The sequence below is a fragment of the Cetorhinus maximus genome, chromosome 10 (genome assembly GCF_964194155.1).
Source record: "Cetorhinus maximus chromosome 10, sCetMax3.hap1.1, whole genome shotgun sequence".
Lineage (NCBI taxonomy): Eukaryota > Metazoa > Chordata > Chondrichthyes > Lamniformes > Cetorhinidae > Cetorhinus > Cetorhinus maximus.
In genome coordinates, this window is record NC_135888.1 from 26,699,079 (window position 1) to 26,726,740 (window position 27,662).

Here is a 27,662-nt window from a genome sequence, read left to right on the forward strand (position 1 = left end):
ATAGAGTACCTGTTGTGCAGGTAGAACTGCAGGGTTCGTGAGATGACAGCTTCCATCTGTACATATCAGCAGCACTCACTCCCAAGCCCTTTCTTAACAGCTTTAGTCTATTTCTGAAAGAAATAAATGGAGAAAGAAATTACACCTGAGCAAAGTAAATAGGAACAAAGCACTGCACAAACATGTGTGTTACAAACCTACCTGTCCTGCTGTTCAAGAAGAATTCCAAGACTCGTTACAAGCAGAGCTTCAGCTGGCTAGAAACAGAGAGAATGTAATAAAAATACCCAGCTTTAGAGAAACAAAAGATCACTTAAATATCAGACAGATTTACTGTTTTTTTCATCATGTGTTATGACTGATATTCCAATAGCAATTTTCAGATACTAGCCCAACAGCTAATGGTTTTAATTTTTTTAAACAGTTGAAAAATTTTCTGACGGTTTTGATGTTAAAACTCCCAAATTACTATATTTTGGCTAAAATATAACATTGCGCCTAATAATTAATCTGACTAGACAGATTTCTGCTTCAGTTTGATATTACTGTAAATATTTTGACTATGCACATAATATCAAAGCTGTTTCTTTGCTGCATTTGCCTCGCTGTTACAGCCTGTACAATCTCTAGACAGCAGAAGCTCTGACATGAACGGCAAATAATGAAAAAGCACTGATTCCAGGAACATCACTGATGGGTTGCAGCATATAAACTCATGTGCCCTGAGGAAAGGCTCACTATCTATGCATAGAGCTTCTTATGCAAATTGCTACGGGCATTGCTGCCACTCGGGTTTAAAAACTATGGCAAGAAGTTTGATGCAATATTAAGTAATCTCCTGACCTAACGGCTACTAGTACCACTCGCTCCTTTATCACCAGCACTAGCTCTGTTGGTAAGTCTAGGTGCAGAGACCTGAAAGACTCCTGACCTTCCTTCCATCAGAAGGTCAGAAGTGGGGATGTTCGCTGATGATTGCGCAATGTTCAGCACCATTTATGACTCCTCAGATACTGAAGCAGTCCCATGTCCAAATGCAGCAAGACCTGGACAATATCCAGGTTTGGGCTGACAAGTAACATTCACGCCACACAAGGGTCAGGCATTGACCATCACCAACAAGAGAGAATCCAACCATCGCCCCATGACATTCAGTGGCATTACCATCGCTGAATCCCCCACTATCAACATCCAGGGGATTACCATTGACCGGAACTGAACTGGGTTAGCCATATAAATACTGCGGCTACAAGAGCAGGCCAGAGGCTAGGAGCCTGTGGCGAGTAACTCACTTCCTGACTCCCTAAAGCCTGTCCACCATCTACAATGCACAAGTCAGGAGTGTGATAGAATACTCCCCACTTGCCTTGATGAGTGCAGCTCTAAGAAGCTTGACAGCATCCAGGACAAAGTAGCCCACTTGATTGTTTGTAGATGGGGTGCCATTCACTCCCTCCACCACTGATGCACAGTGGCAGCAGTGTGTATGTATCATCTACAAGATGCACTGCAGGAACTCACCAAGGCTCCAGAGACAGCACCTTCCAATCCCACGACCACTACCATCTAGAAGGTCAACAGCAGCAGATACATGGGAACACCACCACCTGGAAGTTCCCCTCCAAGCCACTCACCATCCTGACTTGGAAATATATCGCCGTTCCTTCATTGTCGCTGGGTCAAAATCCTGGAACTCCCTCCCTAACAGCACTGTGGGTGTACCTACACCACATGGACTGCAGTGGTTCAAGAAGGCAGCTCACCACCACCTTCTCAAGGGAAATTAGGGATGAGCAATGCCCACATCCCATGAATGAACAAATAAAAGTACACCAACCTGATTTCCCCATGCTATTTAAAACTTCTGTTCGCATCCAATTTACATGGAATCCTTTGCAGAGTTCAGCCACATCTATTTACCCAAGAGGAAACTGCAAGCAGATTCTATGCAAGATAGTTCTGCTTGCAACACCAAGATAGTTCTGCTTGCAACACCATTCTCTGAGTATAATGTGCTGATTATTTTACATTAACGAAATAAGACTGGAGTTAGTCTGATAATCTACTTTGGTACATTTCTATCAGCATTGCACCTATTTGTGTTAAGTCTACATTTTAGTGTAAGTTAAACCTGCATAATCATAGGCTCTGATGTTTACAGCACTGGAGGAGGCCACTGAGCCCATCGTGTCATGGCACTGAAAATCTGAAACATTTCAGGTAGATTCAGGGCACAATCACGGGAGAGGTGCAAATATTGGGACGGGATCTGGTTACACTGGGTCTCCAATCTCGGGTGAGCAGCATCAAAGTTTGCATTGGCAAAGGGGTGAACACTTGTTGCATCCACCAACTCTGGAGACCTGAGGCAACATACATCACTTGTGAGGAGCACATCCTGATGCAAGGGAGGCCTGAGATATATCATTCTGCTTAGGGAAGCTCGTCACAGAATAATCAGCCACTTCAAGTATGCCTGCTTTTCTAGAAAAGAGACAAGCCTCTTTTTAAAAAAATCCCCAATCCTTGGCTATGCCAGCTTCCCCTTTATAGGATTTCTCACCATCCCACTTAATAGGTACCTGTGCTGCACTATTACTGGCAAGGGCACAAACTTTATGGAAATCAGACTGTGTCAGAGCTATCTAGGGCTAACCGACAAAATCTACTCTGCCAGGGTTACATCAGCCGAACAAGATTGTGGCTTTTCAGGGTCTTTGTATTGGGTCTGCTCGTGTTTACCTGTGCACGTTTTATATTGCTGGAATACATTTATCTATCTCTAAAGTCACTATCCTTGTCCACTTCCTGTTCCTTACTTTGCTGTCTCTCTAAAAGATTGGATCTCATGAGATTCAAATGCAATGTTGTTACACAATTTATCAAATAAAGTATTTTTTAAACAAACTTTTAATTATGATGTCTAACAGCATATCTGTAATGTGTACGAGTCCAGGACAGCTATCTACAAATTTAAAGCTGTCAGACAGCTCTTCACATTATCTTGCTTAACACAAGAGCAGTGACATCTGGACAGGTTTCTATTCAATTATATGAAGGTCAAGTGAACAATAACAGCCTATGGTTATATGTGGCCTTCAACAGAAAAAAATTCACAGAACACTATGTAGGAAGATGTACAGCTTTTAACAGTTATGGATTTGTCTTATTCCAAGATAAAAAATATCTATCTGGAGCACAGTGAGCTGCAACAGATTTCAGGAGGCAGAAATAACATAACTCTGACCAATTATTTGATAGGATGGCTTACCGTAATTTCTGTGTTCGGTTTGCTTGATGAATAATGTGTAGAAGTGTTTCGTTGGAGAATGGAATCTCTGCGGATATATTAAAGGTTTTACCCAAGGTCACTTCCAGGAATGTGTCGTTAATTCTGTAGCTCCTCATCTTTTCATTTTCTTCATAATATACCAGGAAGCTGGCTGTACTGGATTCTGCAGAATAGAGTGGACCTCCTCTTGTGCTTTCTGTCACATTTGTACTGAGCTCAATGTGTCCCTCTATATGAGAAGAATGCCCATTTGTAAATGTGTCTGCCAAATGATTCTTGGACGTTAATATATATTCCTGTGAGGTCATCTCTGAGGCTATGTCTATCGCTGCATAATCATTGTCTTCAACACTATTAAGTTGGGTATTATTTTTGATGTCTGTAGCAAAGTAGAATGACAAGGCAGATAGATTGGCTAAAAAAAATTCAAGAAGAAACAACAAAAGATTAAACAAATTAACCAATTTTAAGAACAACAACTTGAATATATGTATATTTGTAGCACCTTTCATGTAGAAAAACACACCAAAGCATTTCACAGAATTGCAACCAAATAATGGATGCCAAGCCAAAGAACCAAAAGTTTAGTCAAAGAGTTGGCTTTAGCTGCGCGTTGGAGGAGAGGAAGGTGGAGAGATTTAGAGATGGAAATAATAAGAGCATGGAGCCTAGGGGGCTGAGGCACAAACAACGGTGAAGGGAGCAGGAGATGCAAAAATAGCCAGAGTTGTGGGCTTTGGAGGACGACAGGGGTGCTGAGCTGGAGGAGATTGCAGATATAGGAAGAGGATATGCCATGAAGAGTTATAAACATGAAGTAGAATTCTAAGTTGAAATTGTTGGAGTCAGTATAAGGTCAACAAGCCCAGAGGTGAAGAGGACTTAGAGAATATAAAATGCGTAGGAGATTTCTGGAGGAGCTGAAATTTAAGGATGGTGGAGGAAAGAAGGCTGGTCAGGAGAGAAATGAAATGGTCAAGTCTAGATGTGGGAAAGGCTTGGATAAGGATTTCAGCATCTGATGGACTCAGGTTGCAGTGGGGGCAGGCAATGTTATGGAGGGAGAAATGTGTAGTCTTTGTGATAGAGAGCTCAGCTCAGGATTGAATAGCATGTTTTAGAGGTAATAGTATTAAAATAGCTAATATGTATTGATAGAAAATGGCTGATATAATATGCATTATGGGAAAGAGAAGACAGCCTGAGTTAGAAACTGAGACAGGCATTTCATTGCAGACAAATCCCCAAGTCAGCACTAAGAGATTCCATGGAATTGACTAATTGAAACCATAACCAGATAAGGAAGAACAACAGGGCTTTGTCTGTTATTAACCATAACACAAGCTTGAGCCAGAGTGAATAATAGGACAAAATGGATTATAACACGCGGCTATTGTACCTATTGAAATTATAAGAAATATCATAATTAACAGTAGACATGCTAGGCTGCAAATAATGGGAGAGTTACTGAAGAAAAGTAACGACCACAGCTAAGTACCATGGAATGAGTCCTTGGGAATCATAAATGAGAGATTCTGCTATTTCTAGTTTTGCACCAGAAACAAGAGGAATGACAAGATGGATCCCTGTAGGGTATAAAAGTCAGAATACACTAGATAGACAGAACGACAAATGAACGGGTTGGATCAAAACAGAAGTTCAGGAAGCAAAAGGGCTGCTAAGTACAGTTAGAGAGAGAAAGATAACCAAGTACGGACTTTGGGAATGAAGACCCGACAAACTCGTCCTGGCAACAATTGAATGAGAAATTGAGGTTAAAAACGGAAGAGAAAGGAGAAAAATCGAATGGGTGGTTAACATTGAGACATGACTGAGGGAGGATCGAAGAAAGCAAGAGAAGAAGCAAGACAGTGCCTACAGCCCCACAAAGGCTGTGGTGAAAATAAACTATATTGGTGTATGTACAGTTTGAACTTAGGACACAAGAGATCAACCTCAGGACATTTAAGGTTGTATTTCAATTCCTGTGGACTGATTCATCTAAGACATGTGAACACATGGTATTTGCATGTTTAACCAATGTGTCAAAATTGGGCAAGTCTAAACTTCATATTTCTCAATAAAGTAAAGTTGCTGACACTAGAATCTTCAATCTATTGTTGAATAGGCTTAGCCACAGTGACTAGAAATCAAATATCAAACCGCCTGGTTCAACCCGAGACAGTGGCTGAGGAAAGTAATGGAAATATTAGCACAAGTGTAGAGTTTGTGGCAGTGTTGAAGATGGTGACTTTGGTATTCCCAAATAATAACAACCATTTGGGGATTTATTTCTGATATGAAATTTGTTCCATTTTTCTCATTTGGTTTGCTCCAACACCATCCCCAGCCACTGTGGTAAGCTAATGACCTGCACCAAGTCTTTGCTATGCTGCAATGCGACTGATCGCTGATAGTGCACTAAGGCTGTTTGAGGTAAAGTTCAATACATTTTTCTTCTTCCCTGTCTGGGAGCTAAAGGTTATTCCCAGAGTAGAAATAATGTCCCTTTGAGGCAGCACAGTTGTATTCCAATGCAGTAAGCCAGATGACACTCAGTGGTAAGCAAAGAAAACTCAACCTGTATCGATGTCCCAAGCCAAAAAACTTGCATATTTTTTCCCCCAAAAGTGATGAACAAAAGATATTTTCAGGTGTCAATGCATGCACCACCATTACATCAGTGACAAAAAATTTAGCTTAATGGACTGGTCTACCAATGAAGTGTCAGGGACGGATGGATGGACAAAGTGGAAAATTACCCAGGTTATGTCATGTTCACAAAAGGGGCAAATTCAATTGGATGTTGCTGGGTCCCTCCCTCTTAACACTGTGGGAGTACCTTCATCACATGGACCACGTCAGTTTAAGAACGCAGCTCACCACACCTTCACAATGGCAATTAGGGGTGAGCAATAAATGTTGGCCTTGCCAAAGATGTCCAGATCCTATGAGCAAATAAGAAAAAAGTGCATGGGCTACTGCAACAATGCAGTGCCAGAGAGAGGTGAATGCAAGTCCATGGGCTATTACATCAATGATTTTCCAGTACTATATCACACAAGTGTAGATGCAGATGTGCAGAGACCTGGCTGCCTAAAAGCTGATTAGCTTTGGAAATTTGTGTAATTTAGGAGAAATTAAACAGAGATATAAAAAAAACCTGAGGGGAAAGAGTAAGAGAATTGAAAAGAATTAGAATGTATTTTATTTTACTGTTATGAATCATTTCTCCAATGTATCAGCAAACTATACCTTTGTTTTGATGCATATTCTCATCTTCTGATTCAAACTCAGGAGCTGCTTCATCATAGATGGAGTTGCTCACATCAAAACCAGCCAGATTTTTCACTGTTCCGAACAACTGGTTTCCTTTTCCGGAAATTTTCTTTGACATTTTCTTGCTGTAACTTGCATTAGTATGAAAAATGGCCACACTTTCTTCGCTATCCAAGTCATAACTCCTATCAGTGAGCTCATCATCACTTTCCATGCCTTGAGAATCTGATCCAGGCACGTAGTAATACGAACCAAAGGAAGGTTGAAGGTGTTTGAATTGAAGAATCCGTGGCATTGTGTATTCATAGGTAATGTGAGGGTTCTTGCCACTTTGAATTAGCAACTAAGAATGCAACAGAATCATTTTACAATGCCGTTACCACTGGAGCACCAGGTTAGCTTGCAATATGTTTCACTATAACTGCAGTCATAGCATCTGAACAGTCAAGATAGTTTATAAATATATTAAAAGCTACAGATTTTTACATTAATCTGAAGAATGCTTTGTTCTGGAGAGGCTTAGCACGTCAGCATTGTTGGCCAAATGCTAGTGTCATATGGATGTTCACATATTACATGGATATGCAGCTTTCGTAGCCAAGTCAAAAAGGACACTTGCACTTATTTTAGGAAAAGCCCAATGTCACCAGTTTGCCACTGGCTGCTCCTCTGACTTTGAGATATCCATCAAGTCTGAAATTCCCAGCCCTCAAAATTGTTGCTCTCGGGTTCTAAGGGGAAACCTTGTGTTGGTTCATTCTTGTGAATAATGTATTCATCACCTGCTGCATGCAGGATTCTCAGCAATCTGACAGATTCTGCTGAAAAGAACTTGTGGCAAAGAAATTTAAAGCAATGGCTACCTTAATTTCCATTGGTAGTGATGTGGCTCACATGGAGTATAGCTGCAAGTTTTTCTGCAGCAGGCCATGTAGCTCTCAGATCACCTCCCTGGAGAAGTTAGAATACAAGTGCCATTCTTTAGTTAGATCTATAAAATTTCTGTGGGATTACTAACCATGGTCTGTCTAAGGCTGAGAAGGTGCCCTCCTTTTTTGACACCTCAGCCATCACGTATCCAAAATGACCTCTTCCTCACTCTGCTCCCTCTTATTCCAAATATGTTATGTATAAGGATATTCCAAAAGGCACATGTACTACAGAAGAAATGGGAGGGTAGCACTGATGGCCAGGGCCTCCTGATCACTTCTGGCCTACAACAGAGTTCCCAGATTAATACAGGAAGAGGTTGGCAACAAATTTACTAATAACAGTCCCTTTAAATCAGCCTGCCACTGTAATGGGGCATTTAGGCCACAAGCAAAGGTTTTTGTGGACCTACCCTGGATTTGTGACCAGCAGAAGTAGAAGGTGGCTGGTCGCAAGCCTCTAACGTTATTTGCCATCAACTTAAATCTCACTTAACCAAAGTTATACATTGGTAAAAAAGCTAATCTTGGAGGATGAGGACGGAACTTGGGGAAGTTAAATTTTTTAAAAATCTAAAGGACAAAGAAATAGAACAGCAGTGGGAAATGTTTAAAATGGTGATTACTAGAGTTCAGAAGTATATTCCTCTTAAAAAAAAACAAGGATAAATAAGGCAATAATGAAGCACCATAGGCAAATAAAGAATTTTAGTCAAGTTCAAACTAAAAAAATACATATACTAAATGCACAGACAGCAAAGGAGTAGTTGACAGAAGGAGTACAAAAAGATTAAGAAGTCAAAAAACTATTAGGAAAGCAAAACAGAGCTATAAATTAAATTATTTTAAAAATTGTAATATATTCTACAGATGCACAAACAAAAGACAGATCAGGATAGGGATAGGAACACAAACAGATGCACAAAGTAAACTCTCAGGAATTTACATATCAGGGAGACTAACAATGTGGCCATAACGCTGGAATAAGAGATGGAATGAGGAAAATAATTGATAAACTAATCAAACTTAGAGAGCTCCAGATGGATTGCATCTGAGCAGAGCAGTAGTAGTTAGGGAGGATATAGAAGAGGCACTATTTACACATATATAACTCATTAGGAAAGGGATAGAGGACTGGTGAACAGCTAATGTGATTTCTATTTTTAAAAAGGGATACCGAACCAGTCCAGGGAACTGTAGACCAATTAGCTTAATGTTGGTGGTAGGAAAGATAATGGAATCTTTACTCAATGATCGAACAGAAAAACATGAAGAAACTAAATACAACACACAAGAATTAGGAGCAGGACTAAGCCATTTGGCCCTTGCGCCTCCTCCACCATTAAATGAGATGATGGCTGATCTGATTGTGGCCTCAAGTCCACTTTCCTGCCTGTTCCCCCATAACCTTAGACTTTCTTGATGGTCAAAAATCTATCCAACTCAGCCTTGAACATAATCAATGACCCAGCTTCCACTGCTTTCTGGGGAAGATAATTCCAGACTTAACAGTCCCCAGAAGAAAAAAAAATTCTCCCTACCTCAGTCTTAAATGGGAGACCCCCAATTATTAAACCACGCTCCCTGGTTCTAGGCTTCCCCACAGGGGAAAGATCCTCTCAGCATCCACCCTGTTAAGTCCCCTCAGGCTTACGTTTTGACAAGACTACCTCATATTCTTCTAAACTCCAACGGGTATAAGCCGAACTGCTCAACCTTTCCTCATAAGACAATCCCTTCATCCCAGGAATCAGTCAAGTGAGCCTTCTTTGAACTGCTTCCAATGCAACTATATCCTTTCTTAAGTAAGGAGACCAAAACTGCACACTGTACTCCAGATGCGGTCTCACTAATGCTCTATACAACGGTAGCAAAAATTCCCTAGTTTTATACTCAATTCCTCTAGCAATAAGCAACAACATTCCATTTGCCTTCCTAATCACTTGCATACCAACGTTGTGTGATTCATCTCCCAGGACACCCAGATCCCTCTGTGCTGCAGTCTCTCTGTGCTCAAATAACACACTGCTTTTATATTTTTCCAGTCAGTGGACAAATTCATATTTTCCCACATTATACTCCATCTGCCAAATTTTTGTCCATTTACTTAACCTCATCTAAATCCCTCTGTAGACTCTGTCTTCTTGACAACTTACTTCCCTACCTATCTTTGTGTCATCAGTAAGTTTAGCTACCATACCTTCATCCAAGTCACTGATGTAGATTGCAAATAGTTGAGGCCCCAGCAGTGACCCCTGTGGCACTCCACTAGTAACAGCTTGCCAACCTGAAAATGATACATTGATCCCTACTCTTTTCTTCCTGTTAGCTAACCAATCCTCTACCCACGCTAATGTTACTTCTTACACCATGAGCTCTTATTTTGTGAAGTAACCTTTGATGTGGCATCTTACCAAATGCCTTTTGGAGATTCAAGTACACCACTTCCACAGGTCCCCCTTATCCAAGTTGCTTGTCACTTCCTTAAAAGTATTCTAATAAATTAGTCAAACACAAGTTCCCTGTCACATAACCCTGCTGACTCTTGCCTGATCACATTATGATTTCTAAATGTCCTGCTATTACATCCTTAATAATGGATTCTAGCATTTTCCCTACGACAGACGTGAGGCTAACTGGCCTTAAGAGTCCTGTTTTCTGCCTCCCTCCTTTCTTGAATAGAGATGTTTGAACCTACTGGGGCCATACCAGAATCTAGGGAATTTTGGAAGATTGCTACCAATGCATCTACTAGCTCTGCAGCCACTACTTATAAGACCCTAGGATGAAAGCCATCAGGTCCAGGGCACTTGTCAGCCTTTAGTTCTACTAGTTTTACCAGTACATTTTCCCTAGTAATTGTGATTGTTTTAAATTCCTCCCTCCCTTTTACCTCTTGATTTTCAAGTACTCTTGGGATGTTTTTGTGTCTACAGTCAAGACAGACACAAAATACCTGTTCAACACTTCCACCATTTCCTTATTTCCCATTATTATCCAGTCTCACCCTCTAAGTAACCAATACTCACTTTAGTTACTCTTTTTCTTTTTAAAATACTCGTTAAAAACTCTTACTATCTGTTTTTCTCCTTCCTCAATTTTTTTTGTCATTCTTAAGAGTTCTAAAATCTGTCCAATTTCCTGACATATCACTAATCTTCGCAGTATTGTACGTATTTTTTTTCCAATTTGATATCTTTAACTTCCTCAGTTAGCCACTGATGGTGTATTCTTCTCCTAGCGTCTTTTTTTCTCAATGGAATATACCTTTGCAGACAGTTATGGAATATTTCCTTAAATGTCTGCCACTATTTCTCTTCTGTTCTACCACTTAACTTATTTTTTTCCTGTTCACTTTTGCCAATTCTGTCCTCATACCCTTGAAATTGCCTTTATTTAAGATCCTAGTCTTGGACCCATACTCCTCACCCTCAAGCTGAATGTAAAATTTAATCATGTTATGGTCACTGCTTCTCAGAGGCTCCCTCGCTATTGAAGTCATGAATTAATACTGCCTCGTTGCACACTAACAGGTTGAGTATAGCCTGCTCCCTGGTTGGCCCTAGAATGCACAGCTTCAAAAAACTGTCCCAAACACACTGAACTCATCTTCCAGGCTACCTGTGCTGATCTGGTTGGTCCAATCTGTGTGTAGATTAAAATCACCCATGATAAACGTTGTAACTTTCTTGCTGGCTCCTGTTATTTCTTCCTGTATACCTCGTCCTACAGCGTAGTTACTGTTAGGAGGCCCCTAAGCTACTCCCATAAGTGACTTTTTATCTTTGTAATTTCTTATCTCTACCCAAACTGATTCTACATCTTGAATTAAGCTATCCCTCACCATTGTACTAATGTCATCCTTAATTAAGAGCTGCCCACCTTTCCCTAGCTTCATGTCCTTCTGAAATGTAAAGTACCCTTGAATATTCAGGTCCCAGCCTTGGTCACCTTGCAGCCACATCACTGTGATGGCTATCAGGTTGTACTTATTTATTTCTATTTAAGCTGACAATTCATCCATTTTGTTACAAATGCTATGGGTATTCAGATACAGGACCTTTAGTTCTGCCTTTTCACTATTTTTGTAAACTCTGGCCTTATTTGCTGGCACACTTCTTAATTTGTCTGCTCAGCCTCTTCCTGCCACACTCTTGATTATTACTCTTATTGTTACCTTGCTCTATGGCCTTGTCCTTTCCTTTAAATTTACTACACATGATCCCTCTTCCCCTATTTAGTTTAAAGCCCTCTCTACCACACTAGTTATATGAGCTGCCAGAACTCTTGTCCCAGTACCATTCAGGTGAAGATGGTCCCAACAGTACAGCTCCCACTTTCCCCATTATAAGTGCCAGTGCATTTCTCCCACAACAATTTTTGAGTCACGCATTTAACTCCCTAATCTTATCTAGCCTACGCCAATTGGCTCGTGGCTCAGATAACAAGCCAGGTGAAAACTTTTTAGCATCTAGCAGCTCATACTCCCTAAGCAGAACCTTTCTTAGTCCTATCTATGTCCTTGGTACCTATATGAATCATGGAAACTGGATCCTGCCCTTCTCAAGTTCCCTTGCAGCCCCAAGCAGATGTCCCGAACTCTAGCACCACGAAGGCAATGCAGCTGCTAGACTTTCGCTCACAGCTACCAAGAACTGTGTCTATCCCCATAACTATACCTGCCCCTACTACTACTGCATCCCTATTTATTCCCCCCTGCCTGAATGGCTTTCTGTGTCGTGGTCAGATTGCTCATCCTCCCTGCAGTCCCCAGCTCTCATCCATGCAAGCTGCAAGAACGTTAAACCTGCTGGACAATTGCAAAGGCTTAGGCTCCTCCATTGCTACCTACTGAATCCCCATACCTGCCTCACTTGCAGTCATACCCTCCTGTCCCTTGGACCAAGTCAGACAACCCTAGCCTAAGGGGTGTGACTGCCACCTGGAACAAAAAGTGTTCAAATAATTATCCCCCTCCCTGATGCATTGTTGTGTCCACAGCTCGGCCTCCAGCTCAATAACTGAGTCGAGTTTCCTCAAGCTACAGACACTTACTGAAGATGTGTTTGCCGTGTATCACGCTGGCATCCATCTGCTTCCACATAAAGAATAGTCAGCACGGATTTCCAAAGGAAGATCACCCTTAACCAACCTTATTGAATCCTTTGAAATAACAGGAAGAGTAGACAATGGTAATGCAATAGCTGTAATATATTTGGATTTCCAACAGGCCTCTAATAAGGTAGACTCATGATCAAGACTAGTATATGTGGAGTCATGGAAGCAACTGGCAAATGATTATTGGCCACTTAAGGGCTGCTTCCTGACTGGCCTCAGTTTTGAGGCTCATGGGAGGAGTTCAGGGGCAGATGGCGAAGCCCACAGGTCACCCTGCTCAGGCCTCAGTCAGGCAGGAAGCAGGGGGGAAGGCACCTTCCTCATGGGCCTCTTTCCACAGTGGGCACCACCCCCCCAGCCAACCCTGCCTCTGCATGTGCTCCCCTCCTCCAGCATCTGCATCAAGATGCCCATTCCCCTCTCCCAACCCCTCCCCACCATGACAGGCCCTGTACTCACCTGGTCCTGGACTCCAGGGCTTAGAATCTGGGGACTACGTGTAGTCCCAGGCCTGTCCGCTGCTGAGACTATGGTGCTGCTAGCCAATCTGATTGGCTGACAACTTTCTTAGGTTGGACTCCCCTCCGGGTGGAGGGCCCAAATCCCATCTCCAGCCAATTAAATTAAATGGCTGCAGGACTGCCATGACTGGTGTGGATGTTTCTCACCGACTCTTTTGGGTAGCAGTGCAAGAAACCCTGCCAGCTGAAAAATTCTGCCCCATATTAAATGCTTTACCATTTGCAGCACTATGGATTACATGGCATTAAAAAGTGCACAGAGAGTTTGCAGGCAACAAAATTGGGATGCAGACTCAGCCTAATCGCTTTCCACCTATTTTCCTCCAAGTTTCATACATAATTTAGTCACATTTCTAACAATTGGGAGAGGAAGCCTTTGGGGCCACTGACCTCAGCCAAGCAGCTGAAGGCCAACATAGTAGGTTTTCAAGTATCAGCAGATCACTGACAGAAACAATAGGCACAATTTAATTTTGGCAGCCTGGGTCCCTGTGGTGGATTTGGAAGTGGTTGGCATTGCCAGCGGATGCGGCCGGCTGAATGCAATTACGCGGTGGCCGGTCAATTAACAGGTGATGTGAGGGCAAGTGCTGGTACCATTTATAAAATGCGGCCAGACCTCATGTAGGGAGAATGAGGCTCCAGGACACAACACGAGAAAGAGAGCAAAGACCAGTGAAAGTGTGCCGAACATCTGTTCCCTGACATCCACAGATGAGACCCTCAACCTGGCCCCAGAGCAAGGCAGCTTGACAATAGGGGATGATAAAACTGGAATGCAGAGCAATTAAGAGGTCTCGAGCTGGGTGCCAACTGCTGGGCAAAAAGGTAGCATATGCTAGGTATGGATGGGAGGAGGGAATGAGAAGGCCTTCACTAATTGTTCGAGTTCTCCCATGCAGGTTTCCACACTCTGGAAGGATGGGCTGCTGCCTTGATAGGGACCCTGCAGTCTGCTTCTGAGGAAGAGTGAGACAATTCCTCAGAGGATCCAGTGTCACATCATTCCCTCATATCCTCCACTAGTACAAATGTACTCATTTGGTCGGCTGAGGGTTGCGACTAGATTCAGGGTCACAAGCTTATGAGCACACCTCACAGATGCATAGGAGCAGCTGACGGAGGCTGTGACAGCTGAGGGTCCTGACAGTTGGGAGGCTTGGCCCATGCTAGGTCCCAAGCTGATGACAGACTCTGGTCTTGGCCACATGTAACGTACTGGCGATTCAGTGACAGACAGGGTGGCTGCCAGATATGCATGCCAATCAACATGCCATCGCTTTGGCCATGAGCTCTATGCAGCAGTGGCAAGGCGGGAAGGGGACAAGGTGCCTGGAGCTGGGGACAGACTTCCAGGCTGCACATACCACTTAGACGTTGAACAAGTAGAAGACCTACCTATTTATAAAAGGCAGCAGGCTGGTCCAAGGGAGCTTCAATTACCACATGGATGCAATCAATTACACTCTGCACCTGTTGAAATCCTACAATAGCCCCAAAAACAATGGGCATCTCTGCCTGGCTATCAGGGTCAGTCAAACTCTCTGGTCCTTTTGAACACTACATTGGTGACCTCCTGAATGCAGTGGATCCCTGGAAGGAGCTGAATGTGCAGAAATTCAACGCAGCAGTGACTTCTGAAGAATCGTCCTTTGGGCACCATGAGCAGAATTTTGCCCTTGTCCGGCAGGCGGGCGGGCCCTGAAGCAGTCGCAAAGTCGCCCGCGATTGGACGCTGACCGCGATTTCACGCTGGCTGGCCAATTACAGTAACAGATTGAGCAACTCAAAGTTGGTTTGGGAGAAATGAGTTTCAATGCTTGGGGCACTGGTACTGGAAAATGGGAGCTATACCGTTGAGACGGTCTTCACCTGAACCATGTCAACCCAGGAACCAATCTAATGAACTTTTCCTTTGCCTCCAATTCAAATATATCCTTCCTTAGATATGAAAACCAAACTTTGCTTGGTACTCCAGGTATATTCTCACCAAAGCCCTATTTGATTGTAGCAAGACCAGTGTTCTGGCGAGTCATTTAATTAGGGCAGTAAAGAGGGCTTTAAACTAAATAGTGGGGGCAAAGAATCAAGTGTTGGAAGATGTGATCAATCAAAGCAAGACAACAAGGCAAGAGGGCAAGTTAGCAATAAGAGAAGTGATAATCTGAGTGTGGCAGGAAGGGTCAGGGCACACAAACTTAAGGGTGTGCCAAAGATAAGGACAGAAATTGCGAAAATGGTGAAAAAAGAGCTAAAGGCTCTATATCTGAATGTACGTAGCATTTGGAACAAAACAGCTGAATTGACAGCTCAAATAGAGTTAAATATGTATGATCTGATAGCCACTACAGGGACATGGCTGCAAGATGACAAAGGCTGGGACCTGAACATTCAAAGGTATGTGACATTTCAGAAGGACAGAAAGCTAGGAAAAAGTGGAGTAGCTGCTCTGATATTAGGATAATAACAGTACAATAAAGAGTGATGACCTTAGTTCTAAAGATCAAAATGTAGAATCAGTTTGGGAGTTTGGGTAGAGATAAGAAATAGTAAAGGTAGGAAGTCACTCGGAGTAGTTTACAGGCCTAATTGTAACCACACTATAGGGCAGAATATACAGGAAGAAACAATGGGGGCTTGTGAGAAAGATAAACGTGGTTAATTTTAATCTATATATAGATTAGGCGAATCAGATTAGCAAAGGTAGCCTGGAAGATGAGATCATAGTGTTTGCGGGACAATTTCTCAGAGCAGCACATGCTAAAGCCAGACGACAGGCTATTCTAGATCTGGCAATGTGAAATGAGATGGGGTTAATTAATGACCTCATAGTAAAGGCACCCCTAGGTAGCAGTGATCACAACATGACTGGAGAGAAGAGTGGGTATAAGGACAATTATGAGGGTATGAAGGCAGAGCTGGCTGAAGTGAACTAGGAAATTAGGTTAAAGGGATAAGTCATTAGAGATGCAGTGGCAGACATTTAAGGAGATATTTCACAACACTCAGCAAAGATACATTCTAGTGAGAAAGAAAGACGCTAGAGGAAGGACGTACCATCCATGGATAACTAAGGAACTTAAAGATAGTTGTTAGGAAGATAGAATAATTCTAATAATGTTATTGGAATTTATTGTAAAATAGTGGTACCTGGGCCTATATGTGTCTGTGTGAGACTTAATTGGATTAAAGGCAGCTGGCCTGAAGGCTTTGATGTAAATATGGTAAACATGGGGGAAGTTTAGAATGTAAGGTGTAAAAGTACATTTGCATTTTTAAATAAACCAGGCTAGATTGTTTGCAAAGGAGGAGTGAAATATGTCACCTAGCCAGGTGAAGTTTAGAAACAGTGGGCAGAAGTTTCCGGTTGGTGTGCCAGGGCGGGCTCGACATGCTGACGCGTAAAATGACGTGGGGTGTGTGTCCCACTAGTGATCAGCCCGTGTTGTGCCTAAGGTGATTTACGCTTACAGGTGCTATGTCTAGGTGCTCCCCCCTCGCTGGCACCGGCATTGGAGACAGCCTGCTCACTCTGCTGGCCTTGATGACCTTAGCAGGCGTCCTCTGGCCCATGGAGCCTGTGCTTGCCCCGACTGGGAGGGAGCAGCCAATGGCACGGCTGGCATCTCCCCAGTCGCTGCAGCCTCATCAAGTGCCACAGACCCTGGCAGAGGGGTGGAGGAGCTGCTGCCCTCATTTGGAGCTCCCTGAGCGGAGCCCACAGAGTCGACAAGCAGCTCATGCGCCAACGTCAGGTCACTTTGGACCTCCCTGCTCACCATTGATGGATGGGCACCTAGCTGGGATAGTGGGTGCCCCATCCTTCTCCAACACTGACCACATGAGGTCATTGCCGCTGTGAGGGCTTGCAGGTCCGAGCGCATCCCCAGGAAGCCCTGATCGTTCTCCTGGAGAAGCCACTCCGCGAGCTACTCTCTCCATGGAGGAGGCATTGCGCTCGGCCATGAGTCAGTGCATTGCTCATGCTCCGCATGGACTCTTCCAATCACGGAGACCATGGCACGCATTCCCTCATGTATCTCCGCCGGATCCTCCCACACACCCTGCTGGACTTCCAGCATCTGCTGCCTCAGGGACGACTCCAGAGGCACATCATCAAGCTACCGAATGAGCATGTTCCTGATTCCCAGCAGTCCTCTGACTGCCGGCACCCTGGGCACTCTCTGCCTCCACCCGCATCTCAAGCGAGTGTGAAGTGTCCTCACCGCTGTGCACCAAGATACTTGCTGACGATCTTATTCCCACCAAGGTGCTGGTATCCGCACTGGTGCCTGCCTGGCTGAGAGGGTGTGATGCTGGTGCGTTATTGTCTTCTGTGCCCTCAGGGGTTAGCGGCGGTCCCTCTGCCTCCTGAGTCTGGGCGTGCTCTGGTGAGGCTGAAAGGAACAAGGACATTTTATTAGCTGAAGTTAATGTACATGCCTGGCACCCAGATCAGGATGCGCTCCTCCTTCCATTATCAATGGGCATCCCATGTTGGATGCTAAGATCAATATACAGTCAACACTGGAATGTTTACACTGATAGACATTGTGACCTCAGTGCAAGGCACTCTTACCTCCCAGTGGCACCCCAACCTCACCGCTGCCGGTTGACCTGGGTGCATGGCGCCTCTCCAGCTCCAGTGCCTCCTGCTCGTACCTGGTGATGATGAGAAGGTGGGGCTGCCCTCTGCCAGTCCGCAGCCTCTCTGCATTATTGGGTGCTGTCTTCTCCTGAAAGGAGAGAGGAGCATTGGTTATTCCATCCTCTACCTGCATAGCCATTGCAGCCTTGCCACCCCTGCCTGAGGAAAACCCTTGTTCATCTGATTCGTGACCCTGGAGCCGCCATACACTCACTCCAAACTGCCAGGGCTGACCCCCTTGACCAGATGCTGCCTTCATCACATTTGCCACTCACACTCTTAAGACCTTCCAAACCCACAAACACTACCTCCGAGAAGGACAAGGGCAGCAGATAGATGGGAACACCACCACCTAGAAGTTCCTCTCCAAGTCACTCAGCATCTGGACTTGGAAATGTTTCGCTGCTCCTCAACTGTTGCTAGGTCAAAATCCTGGAACTCGCTCCCAAACAGCGCTGTGGATGTTCCTGCACCACATGCAGCGGATCCAGAAGGCAGCTCACCACGACCTTCTCATGGACAACTAGGGTTGGGTAATAAATGCTGGCCCACCCAGTAAAGGCCACATCCCGTGAATGAATGAATACAAAAACAAAATTCTGAATTTGCGGGTGGGGAGGGGCAACCTAACTGCTGTGCTAAGTGACCCATACCAACATGGTACTCACCTTTTCTGATCACAAGAGGTCATTAAACCGCTTGCGGCATTGCACCCAGGTGCGTCTCACCACATCGTGGGAGTTGACCTGTTCTGCCACCTCCTCTCAGGCACGTTTTGTGATGTGGGGGAGAGGGGGGGCCTCCTTCTCCTGTCCCTTGGCACCAGGATCTCATGGCTTGCTGCCACCTCCTCTAGGAGGACAGCGAGGCACTCATCCGAGAACCTCGGGGCTGACTGCCTTGCTGACCTGCCCTCCTGCCTGGCCTGTTCTCCGAGGGCGTTATCCAACATGCTCCTAACCGACATCAATGGAAACCTTAGGACAGCTGCCTGCTCCATTTTTGAATCGGCTGCCGAGTCGCCATTGGACCCGGCGGTCATTGGCCTCCTGCCGCAGACTGCCCCTTCCCGCTGATCCCGGGAGCCACGATTTATGCTGTGTAGACCCTAACTGGCCCGCCCGCGTAAAATGGCGGCGTGGAGCCAATTGCGGGTGGCGACTGGTGCCACGCCCGCCCGCCATAGGAAAAATTAGTACTACGAGCGATTTATTGGGATTTATTTGAAATTCCTTGATTGGTTTGGAGTTGGTGAATCTTAAGGTTACGAGTACGAGAAGCACTTTGAATTCAGGAGTTGGTGAAAGGTTTTTTTGAAGTGGTGAGACTGCAATATGGCTTTGGCAGTTCCTTAGACTAGTCTGGGAATTGAAGTTTATAACTTTGGCTGGTTTACAAAAGATAACTAAAGTTAAGTTAATGGAATTGGCAGGTAGATTACAATTGGGATTACCTGCAGGGGTGAAGAAAGCAGATATAATAGAACATATAGCACAGCATTTAAAGTTGGAAGTGATACCGGACACTAGTGAGTCACAGCTAGAAGTAGTGAGACTTCAGTTAGAAATGAAGAGGCCTGAATTTGAACAAGCAAAGGAACTGAGAAAAATTGAATTGGAAGCAAACGAAAAGGGAACAGAAAAAATTGGAACTAGAGGCAGCAGAAAAAGAATGGGAAAAATAGAGATTATTTCAAAAAGAAATGGAAATGCGGAAACTTGGTCTCTAAAGGGAAAAGTTAGCAATGGAATTGGAAATTAATGAAAGAGACAGAATATTGGCTTAAAAAGCTGGATTTAAAAAGGAGACATCAGATGCTGAGGAAAGTTCTGATTAGGAAAAAACCTTTAACCTAAAACCCAGTGGGGAGATGCTTAAATCTGTATAAGATCTTCCAAAGTTTGAGGAAAGAGATATGGAAGCATTCTTTATTTCATTTGAGAAGATAGCTGAACAGATGACACGGTCACAGGAAAACTGGAGATTGTTGTTATAATCCAAGTTGGTGGATAGAGCGCATGAGCTTTATGCTTCACTGTGAGAAGACATGTCGGTGAACTATGATGCCGTAAAAAAGGCTATTTTGAGTGCATATGAAACATACAGGCAGAAATTTAGGAATGTGAGAGAACAGCCTAGGCAAACTTACTTTGTTTTACTCTTTCAAACTTGATGTAAGCTTGACTAGTGGATACAGGCACTAAAGATAGAAACAACATATGCTGCTCTTAGAGAGGTAATTCTTTTGGAAAAACTTGAAAATTCAATTCCTTCGGTAATGAGAACTCAAGTGGAGGAACAGAGGATTGAAATGGTAAGACAGGCAGCAGAGACAGCTGATTGAGTTAGTTCAGAGCTAAACCTTTCTTTTGTAACCCTTTTAAATCAGCAAAGGATAGAAAGAGTGAGAAGGTGAAAGGAAGGTGAGAAATCAGGGAAGAGGAGTAGGTAGAAATTCACAGGAAGTTTTTTTCTTAGAATAAAAAGGAAGGTGCTGACATTTGAAAATTGAGGTGTTTTCATTGTAATAAAGTTGGACATACGAAATGTGTGCGCTGGAAATTGCAGAGAAAATCTGTTGGAATTATAAGGGTGTAGAAAAGTTCTGGAAGTAAAAGCACTGTGGGTTCTGAGATTCAGGCACAGGAAAAAACAGTGGTATGTGTACAAGTAAAATAGGGGGAATCAGTGATTGGTAAAGAAGCGGGAATGTGTTCACAATTTACCCAAGAGAATTCAGAGGAGCAGGTTGCAGGAATGTTTAGAGATTGTGTGTGAAAGGAAAGTCTTTCCATTTGTACAGGGTGGAGTAGGTAAAGATGCTAGAATTTTAAGAGACACAGGGGCTAGTCAATCCTTAATGTTATGGGATAGTGACATTTGTTCAGAGGGAGTACTGCAGGAACAGGTGATAATAAGTGGGATTCATGGAGATACTACACCTATTTCATTGTGGAAGGTAAATTTAAAGAGTAAGCGGAAAACAGGTGAGGTGCTTATTGGAGTAGTGGAAAAATTGCCTATTGCAGGAGTTCAATTTATTCTGGGTAATGATATAGTTGGATCACAAATGTGCGTAGTTTAGCAGCCTGTATAAGTGTTTTCAACAGATGTGTTGCAGAGAGAGCATCCTGAATGGTTTCTAGATTGTGATAACGAGATCACAGGCTCATAGGTTGAAAAATAGAAAAGGGAGCTCAAAGGCAGAAAGAAGGTGTGGAAATCCAATTACATAAGAAAGAAGAGCAGGAGTAGGCCATACAGTGCCTCAAGCCTGCCCTGCCATTCAATAAGATCATGGCTGCTCTGCCCCAGGCCTCAACTCCTCTTTCATGCCAGCTTCTCAGAGCCCTCAACTTCCAGATATTTCAAAACTCTATCTGCCTCCTCTTTAAATACTTTACGATCTAGCCTCCACAACTCTCTGGGGTAGAGAATTCCAGACATTCACTACCCTCTGAGAGAAGAAATTCCTTTGCATTTCAGTTTTAAATGAGTGTCCCCTTATTATGTAACTATGTCCCCTAGTTCAAGATTCCCCCACTAATGGAAACATCTACCCTGGCAAGCCCTCTAAGAATCTTGTACATTTCAATAAAATCACCTTTCATTCTTCTAAACTCTAATGAATAAAGGCCTAACCTGTTTAGCCGTTCTTGATAAGTCAACCCCTTCATTCCAGGAATCAGCCCAGCAAATCTCTTTTGACCTGCCTCTAATGCCAGTATATCCTTTCTTAAATACGGGGACCAAAACTGTACACAGTACTCCAGGTGCGTCCTCAGCAACACCCTGTAGTTGTAATAAGACGTCCCTATTTTTAAACTCCAACCCCCTAGCAATACAAGCCAAAATTCCATTTACCTTCTTAATTACTTGCTGCACCTGCATGATAACTTTTTGTGTTTCATGCACAAGAACACCCAGATCCCTCTGTGCTGCACTTTTTTTGGAGTCTCTCTCCATTTAAATAATAGTCTGCCTTTTGATTCCTCCTACCAAAGTGCATGACTTCACACGTTCCCACCTTAAACTCCATCTGCCAGGTTTTTGCCCATTCACTCAACCTATCTATATCCCCTTGCAGATACCGTACATCCTCATCACAACATGCCTTCCCACCTATTTTTGTATTGTCAGCAAATTTGGATACATTACACTCTGCCCCCTCCTCCAAGTTATTAATATAGATAGTAAATAATTAAATAATTGAGGTCCTAGGACTGATCCTTGTGGCACTCCACTAGTTATGTCTTTCCAACCTGAAAAAGATCCATTAATCCCGACTCTCCCAATACCGTGAGCTCTTATTCTTGTGCAATAACCTTTTATGTGGCACCTTATCAAATGCCTTACGGAAATCCAAATACATGACACCTACCGGTTCCCCGTTATCAACTCTGCTTGTTATATCCTCAAAGAGCTCTAGCAAATTTGTCAAATACGGTTTCCCTTTCACAAAATCATGTTGACTCTATTTGATTGCATTAAGCTTTTCTAAATGTCTTGCTATTTCTTAATAATGGATTCTAGCATTTTCCCAACGACAGATGTTAGGCTGACTGGCCTAGATTCCTGCTTTTTGTCTCTCTCCCTTCTTGAACAACAGCGTCACATTTGCAGTTTTCCAATCCACTGAGACCCTCCCGGAATCCAGTGAGTTCTGGAATATTTTGGCCAATGCCTCCACTATCTCTACAGTCACTTCCTTTAAAACCCTTGGATGCAGGCCATCAGGTCCTGGCAACTTGTCTGTCTTTAGTCCCATTAGTTTGTTAAATACTTTCTCCCTCGTGATCAAGACTGTTACAAGATTTTTCCTCCCATTAGCTCCTTGCTTATCTTATATATTCAGAATGTTTCTAGTGTCCTCCGCCATGAAGACCGATGCAAAATATTGGTTTAAATTATCTGCCATTTCCCTGTTATCAATTCTCCTGTTGCATCCTCCAAAGGTCCCACGCTCACTTTAGCCACTCTCTTTCCTTTTAGATACCTGTAGAAACTCTTGCTGTTTGTTTTTATATTTCTTGCCAATTCATAATTAATTTTCTCCCTCTTTATTAGCTTTTTAGTCATCCGCTGCTGGTTCCTAACAAAAATCCCAATCCTCTGGCCTACCACTAGTTTTTGCCACTTTGTATGCCTTAGTTTTTGATTGGGTACTCTCCTTGACCACCTTTGTTAACCAAGGGTGGTTCATCCTTCTCTTTGACCAGGATAAATTTTTGCTGAGCATTATGAAATATCTGCTCAAATGTCTGTCACTGCTCATCCACTGACCTTCCCCTTAGTCTATTTTCCCAGCCTGCTTTAGACAACTTTCTTCATACCTCTGCAATTGCCCTTATTTGAGGCCCAAGCTGCTCACCCCCAAGCGGAATTTGAAATTCTACCATGTTGTGATCACTACCCTCTAATAGATCCTTAGCTACGATAACTCTTATTAATCCCACCTCATTACACATTACTAGATCTAAAATAGCCTGTTCCTGGGTAGGTTCTGCAAAGTATTGCTCTAAGAAACAATCCCTGATGCACTCTACAAATTCGTTTTCCATGTTACCCCTGCCAATCTGATTTGTCCCATCAATATGCAGATTAAAATCACCCATGACAATTGTAGCGCCCTTCTTACACGCCTCCATTATTTCCCGATTTATACTTTGTCCTGCAGTGAGGCAACTCTTCAGGGGCCTATAGACAACTCCCACCCGTGGCTTCTTCCCCATGCTATTCCTTATTTCCACCCAAACTGATTCCACATCACAATCTATTGCACCTATATCACTACTCACCACCGCACTGATACATTCCTTTATTAACAAAGCTACCCCACCTCCTTTTGCTTTTTGCTTATTTTTTTGGAACATCAAATACCCTTGAATATTGAGTTCCCAGTCTTGGTCACCCTGCAACTACATCTCTGTAATACCCACCAAGTAATATTCATTTATTTCTATTTGTGCTGTGAACTCATCTATATTGTTACAAATGCCGTGTGCATTCAGATAAAGTCTTAAGCTTCGACTTTTTACCATTATTGCTCATTCTGGTTGATTTCTGCTGCACTCTTCAGCTTATATTTTCTGTCCCTTCCCATCACACTTTGATTATTGTTCGCCTCTTTACTACCCTGCACCTCTGCTCTCTCATTTCTGTTTGATATTTCAAACTTCCCTTCAATTGAACCCTCCCCCTCCACCCGCTAATTAGTTTAAAGTTCTATCTACAGCCCTAGTTATACAGTTCACCAGGACACTGGTCCCAACATAGTTCAAATGAAGCCCATCCCAACGGAACAGCTCTCTCCTTCTCCAGTACTGGTGCCAGTGCCCTATGAATTGGAATCCATTTCTCCCACACCAATCTTTAAGCCATGCATTTACCTCTCTAATCTTGTTTACCCTACGCAGATTTGCATGTGGCTCGGGTAGTAATCCGGAGTTTATTATCTTTGTGGTTCTGCTTTTTAATTTAGCCCCGAGCTGCTCATAGTCCCTCAGCAGAACCTCTTTCCTAGTCCTACCTATGTCGTTGATACCTACATGGACCATGACAACTGGGTCCTTCCCCTCCCACTCCAAGTTCCTCTCCAGCCTGGAAGAGATGTCCTTAACCTTGGCACCAGGTAGGCAACACAGCCTTCTGGACGCTCTGTCTTTGCTGCAGAGAATAGTATCTATTCCCCTAACCATGCTCTCCCCCCAACTTGAATGGTGCTCTGTACCATAGTGTTGTGGTCAGTTCGTTCTTCCTCCCTGCAGTCTGTGCCCTCGTCCACACTGGAACCCAAGTACCTCGTACCTATTGGACAAGGGCATTGGCTGAGGCTCCTCCAAAGCTACATTTTGGATCCCCATGCCTGCCTCTTTTGCTGTCACATCCTCCTGTCCCTGACCATGGTCCAAATTTGAAGTAATTAATCTAAGAGGTGTGACTGTCTCCTGAAACAGTGTCTAAGTAACTCTGTTCCTCCCTGACATGTCACAGTGTCTGCAGCTCAGGCTCCAGCTCATCAACTCTGAGCCAAAGTTCCTCAAGCAGCCAACGCCTGCTGCAGATGTGGTCACCGTGGATGGCACCAGCGTCCACCAACTCCCACATACTACAGCTGCAACACATCGCTGGCCCAGCTGTCTCTATTCAATTTAGTTGATTGATTTGGATGTTAAATATTTAAAAGGTGAGTTTCTTAACCATACTCTCCAGTTGTAATAAAGTCTCCTGATTTAAACCATTTGGCCAATCAAGAGACACGGAAGAGATACCCACCAATTACCTACCTGTTTTCCTTTGACGTTACACTTCGGCTCTGACAAGTAGAAACAGGTCCTCCTCAAACATACTCCTCTAGGTATTGCTGACTGCCTATCCCAGGGTCCTCCTCTCGCACTCTCCTCTAGGTACTGCTGACTGCCTGTCCCAGGGTCTTCCTCTTGCACTCTCCTCTAGGTGCTGCTCACTGCCTGTCCCAGGGTCCTCCTCTCGCCCTCTCCAATTAGCTGACACGGTGTTTAATAAGATTGTTCAGGAAGAAAGACTAGAGGACAATTCAGCTGAAGTGTTTAACTCAAAGCTTACAAATATAACATTTATATCAGACAATTTACTCAGAAACAGAGGTAAAATGTACTCCAGAATGTTATTACCTTAAGGGTAATGTTTTAATGAGAAAATGGAGGCCTCATCATGCCTCAGCATATGAAAGCTGGAGGGAGGTGCATCAGATTGTATTACCATTTGGATACAGAAATTAGATTCTGAGGACATCTCTTGAAATTCCAGTGGGGGGACATTTAGGAATTATAAAGACACAGGCGAAGATACAAAACATTTCTTTTGGCCTGGATTGCATAGGGATGTTGTCAAATTCTGTAGAATAGATCACACGTCAGGTGACAGGGAAACCACAAGCAGTGATTAAGCCAGCACCTTTAATTCCAATTCCAGGACTTGAAGGACCTTTTACTAGGGTCATGATCAATTGTGTAGGGCCCCTCCCCAGACAAAGTGGAAATCAGTACTTACTGACAATAATGGATATGTCCACCAGGTTTGCTGAAGCCATAACTTGAGAAATATTACCACAAAGAGAACTATGGAAGACTTAACTAAATTTTTTTTACAAGATATGGTTTACCTAAAGAAACACAATCAGATCAGGGTTCAAATTTTATTTCACAGCTGTTTAAGGAAGTAATGAATAGTTTGGGGATAAAACAACTTAAGTCAACAGATAATCATACTGAGTCACAAGGGGCTTTAGAATGATGGCATCAAATTCTAAAAACTATGATGAGGGCGTCTAGTCAGAATTATTTACAGGATTGGGATGAGGGATTCTATTCTTGTTGTTTGCTATTAGGGACGCTCCTAATGCATTGTTTTAGTCCTTTTGAATTAGTTTATGGTCATGAGGCAGGGGGACTACAGAAATTGATTCATGAGAAATTGGTGGGTAAAAATTCATAAACTATTCTCCCGGATTATGTATTATACTTCAGAGAGAGATTGGACAGAGCATGTGAGTTAGCTAGGGAACATTTAAGGATATCACAGCAAGTGATGAAAATGAAAGCAGAGAAGCTACAGCTCGTAGTTTTGTTGCTGGGTAGAAACTAGCTCTGTTATCAGTACTGGGTAACTTATTAAAAGCAAGATTTAGTGGGCCTTACAGGATTGAAAAGAAGCTGAGAGTGAAATGAACTATTTAATAAATACTTCAGATAGAAAAAAGCAGAGGTGTGTCATGTAATTATGCTTAAAAAGTACTTTGACAGGAAGAGGACAAAAAGGAGGCATTCGTGCTGGTAGATAATGAAAAAGAAGTAGAAATGCAAGATTCTGAAATTGATTCTCCTCTAATCAAATTGGATAATGAGGGGGTACTTAAAAATTTAAATGTAATATTGAGTTACCTTTCAGACAAGTGTCAAAGTGATTTGGAAAAGCTATTGTGGTCACACAAAGATATTTGTGGAAATAAGCTGGGAAGGACAAATTTAGCTATGCATGATGTGCCTGTAGAAGTTTCATCTTCACTAAGGCAACATCCTTATAGATTAAATCCAGCAAAGTTATCACACGTACAGAAAGAAATCGAATTCATGCTTCAAAATGATATAATTGAGTCTAGTTGCAGTAACTGGAGTTTGCCTATTGTGCTGCTACCAAAACCAGAAAGAACGCAAAAACTTGTGTATGGATTATCGAAAGGTGAATGTGGTGACAAAAGTAGATTCATATCCTATACCACAGTTGGAAGATTGTATTGAAAAAGTAGGACAATCAAAATTTATCACAAAGATTGACTTGCTAAAAGGATATTGGCAATGCCGTTATCGGAGACAGCAAAATGGATATTGGCTCTTGTGACGGCAGATGGACTATATCAGTTTAATGCCATTCTGTTTGGTATGAAAAATGCACCTGCAATATTTCAAAGACTTACAAATAAAGTAGTTGCAGCTCTGAGCAATTGTGCTGTTTAAATTGACGGCTTGGTAGTTTTTAGTCAGACAAGGGAGGAACATTTACAACATCTGGAAGAATTATTTACTTGATTACAAGAAGCTAATTTGGTGATGAGCTTGGCTAAAAGTGAATATGCAAAAGCACATGTTATATATCTAGGCCATTCTATTAGACATGGTAAGGTGGCTTCGAGAGATGTGAAAATCAAGGCTATCATGGGTTTCCCCGTGCCAACAACAAAACGAGAAGTTTTCAGATTTCTGGGCATGAGTGGGTTTTATCAGAAATTTGTACCAAATTTTAGCAGCGTGTCTGCTCCACTGACTGAACTATTAAAAAAGGACAAGAAGTTTCAATGGACATAGGAGTGTCAGAAGGCATCTGACAATTTGAAAACT

The 27,662-nt window shown here is 43.0% G+C and overlaps 1 protein-coding gene across 1 annotated transcript in view; it reads right to left on the minus strand.

Annotated features, from left to right (window-relative positions):
• ttc16 (tetratricopeptide repeat domain 16) overlaps positions 1–27,662 on the minus strand; it is a 135,474-nt gene that overhangs the window by 50,297 nt on the left and 57,515 nt on the right. Inside the window, exons 10-12 of the mRNA XM_078550257.1 lie at positions 6,548–6,914; positions 3,272–3,707; positions 10–113 (exon numbers count right to left, since the gene is read on the minus strand). Of these exons, the coding sequence (XP_078406383.1) occupies positions 10–113; positions 3,272–3,707; positions 6,548–6,914 (907 nt within the window). The remainder of the gene's footprint in view (positions 1–9; positions 114–3,271; positions 3,708–6,547; positions 6,915–27,662) is intronic.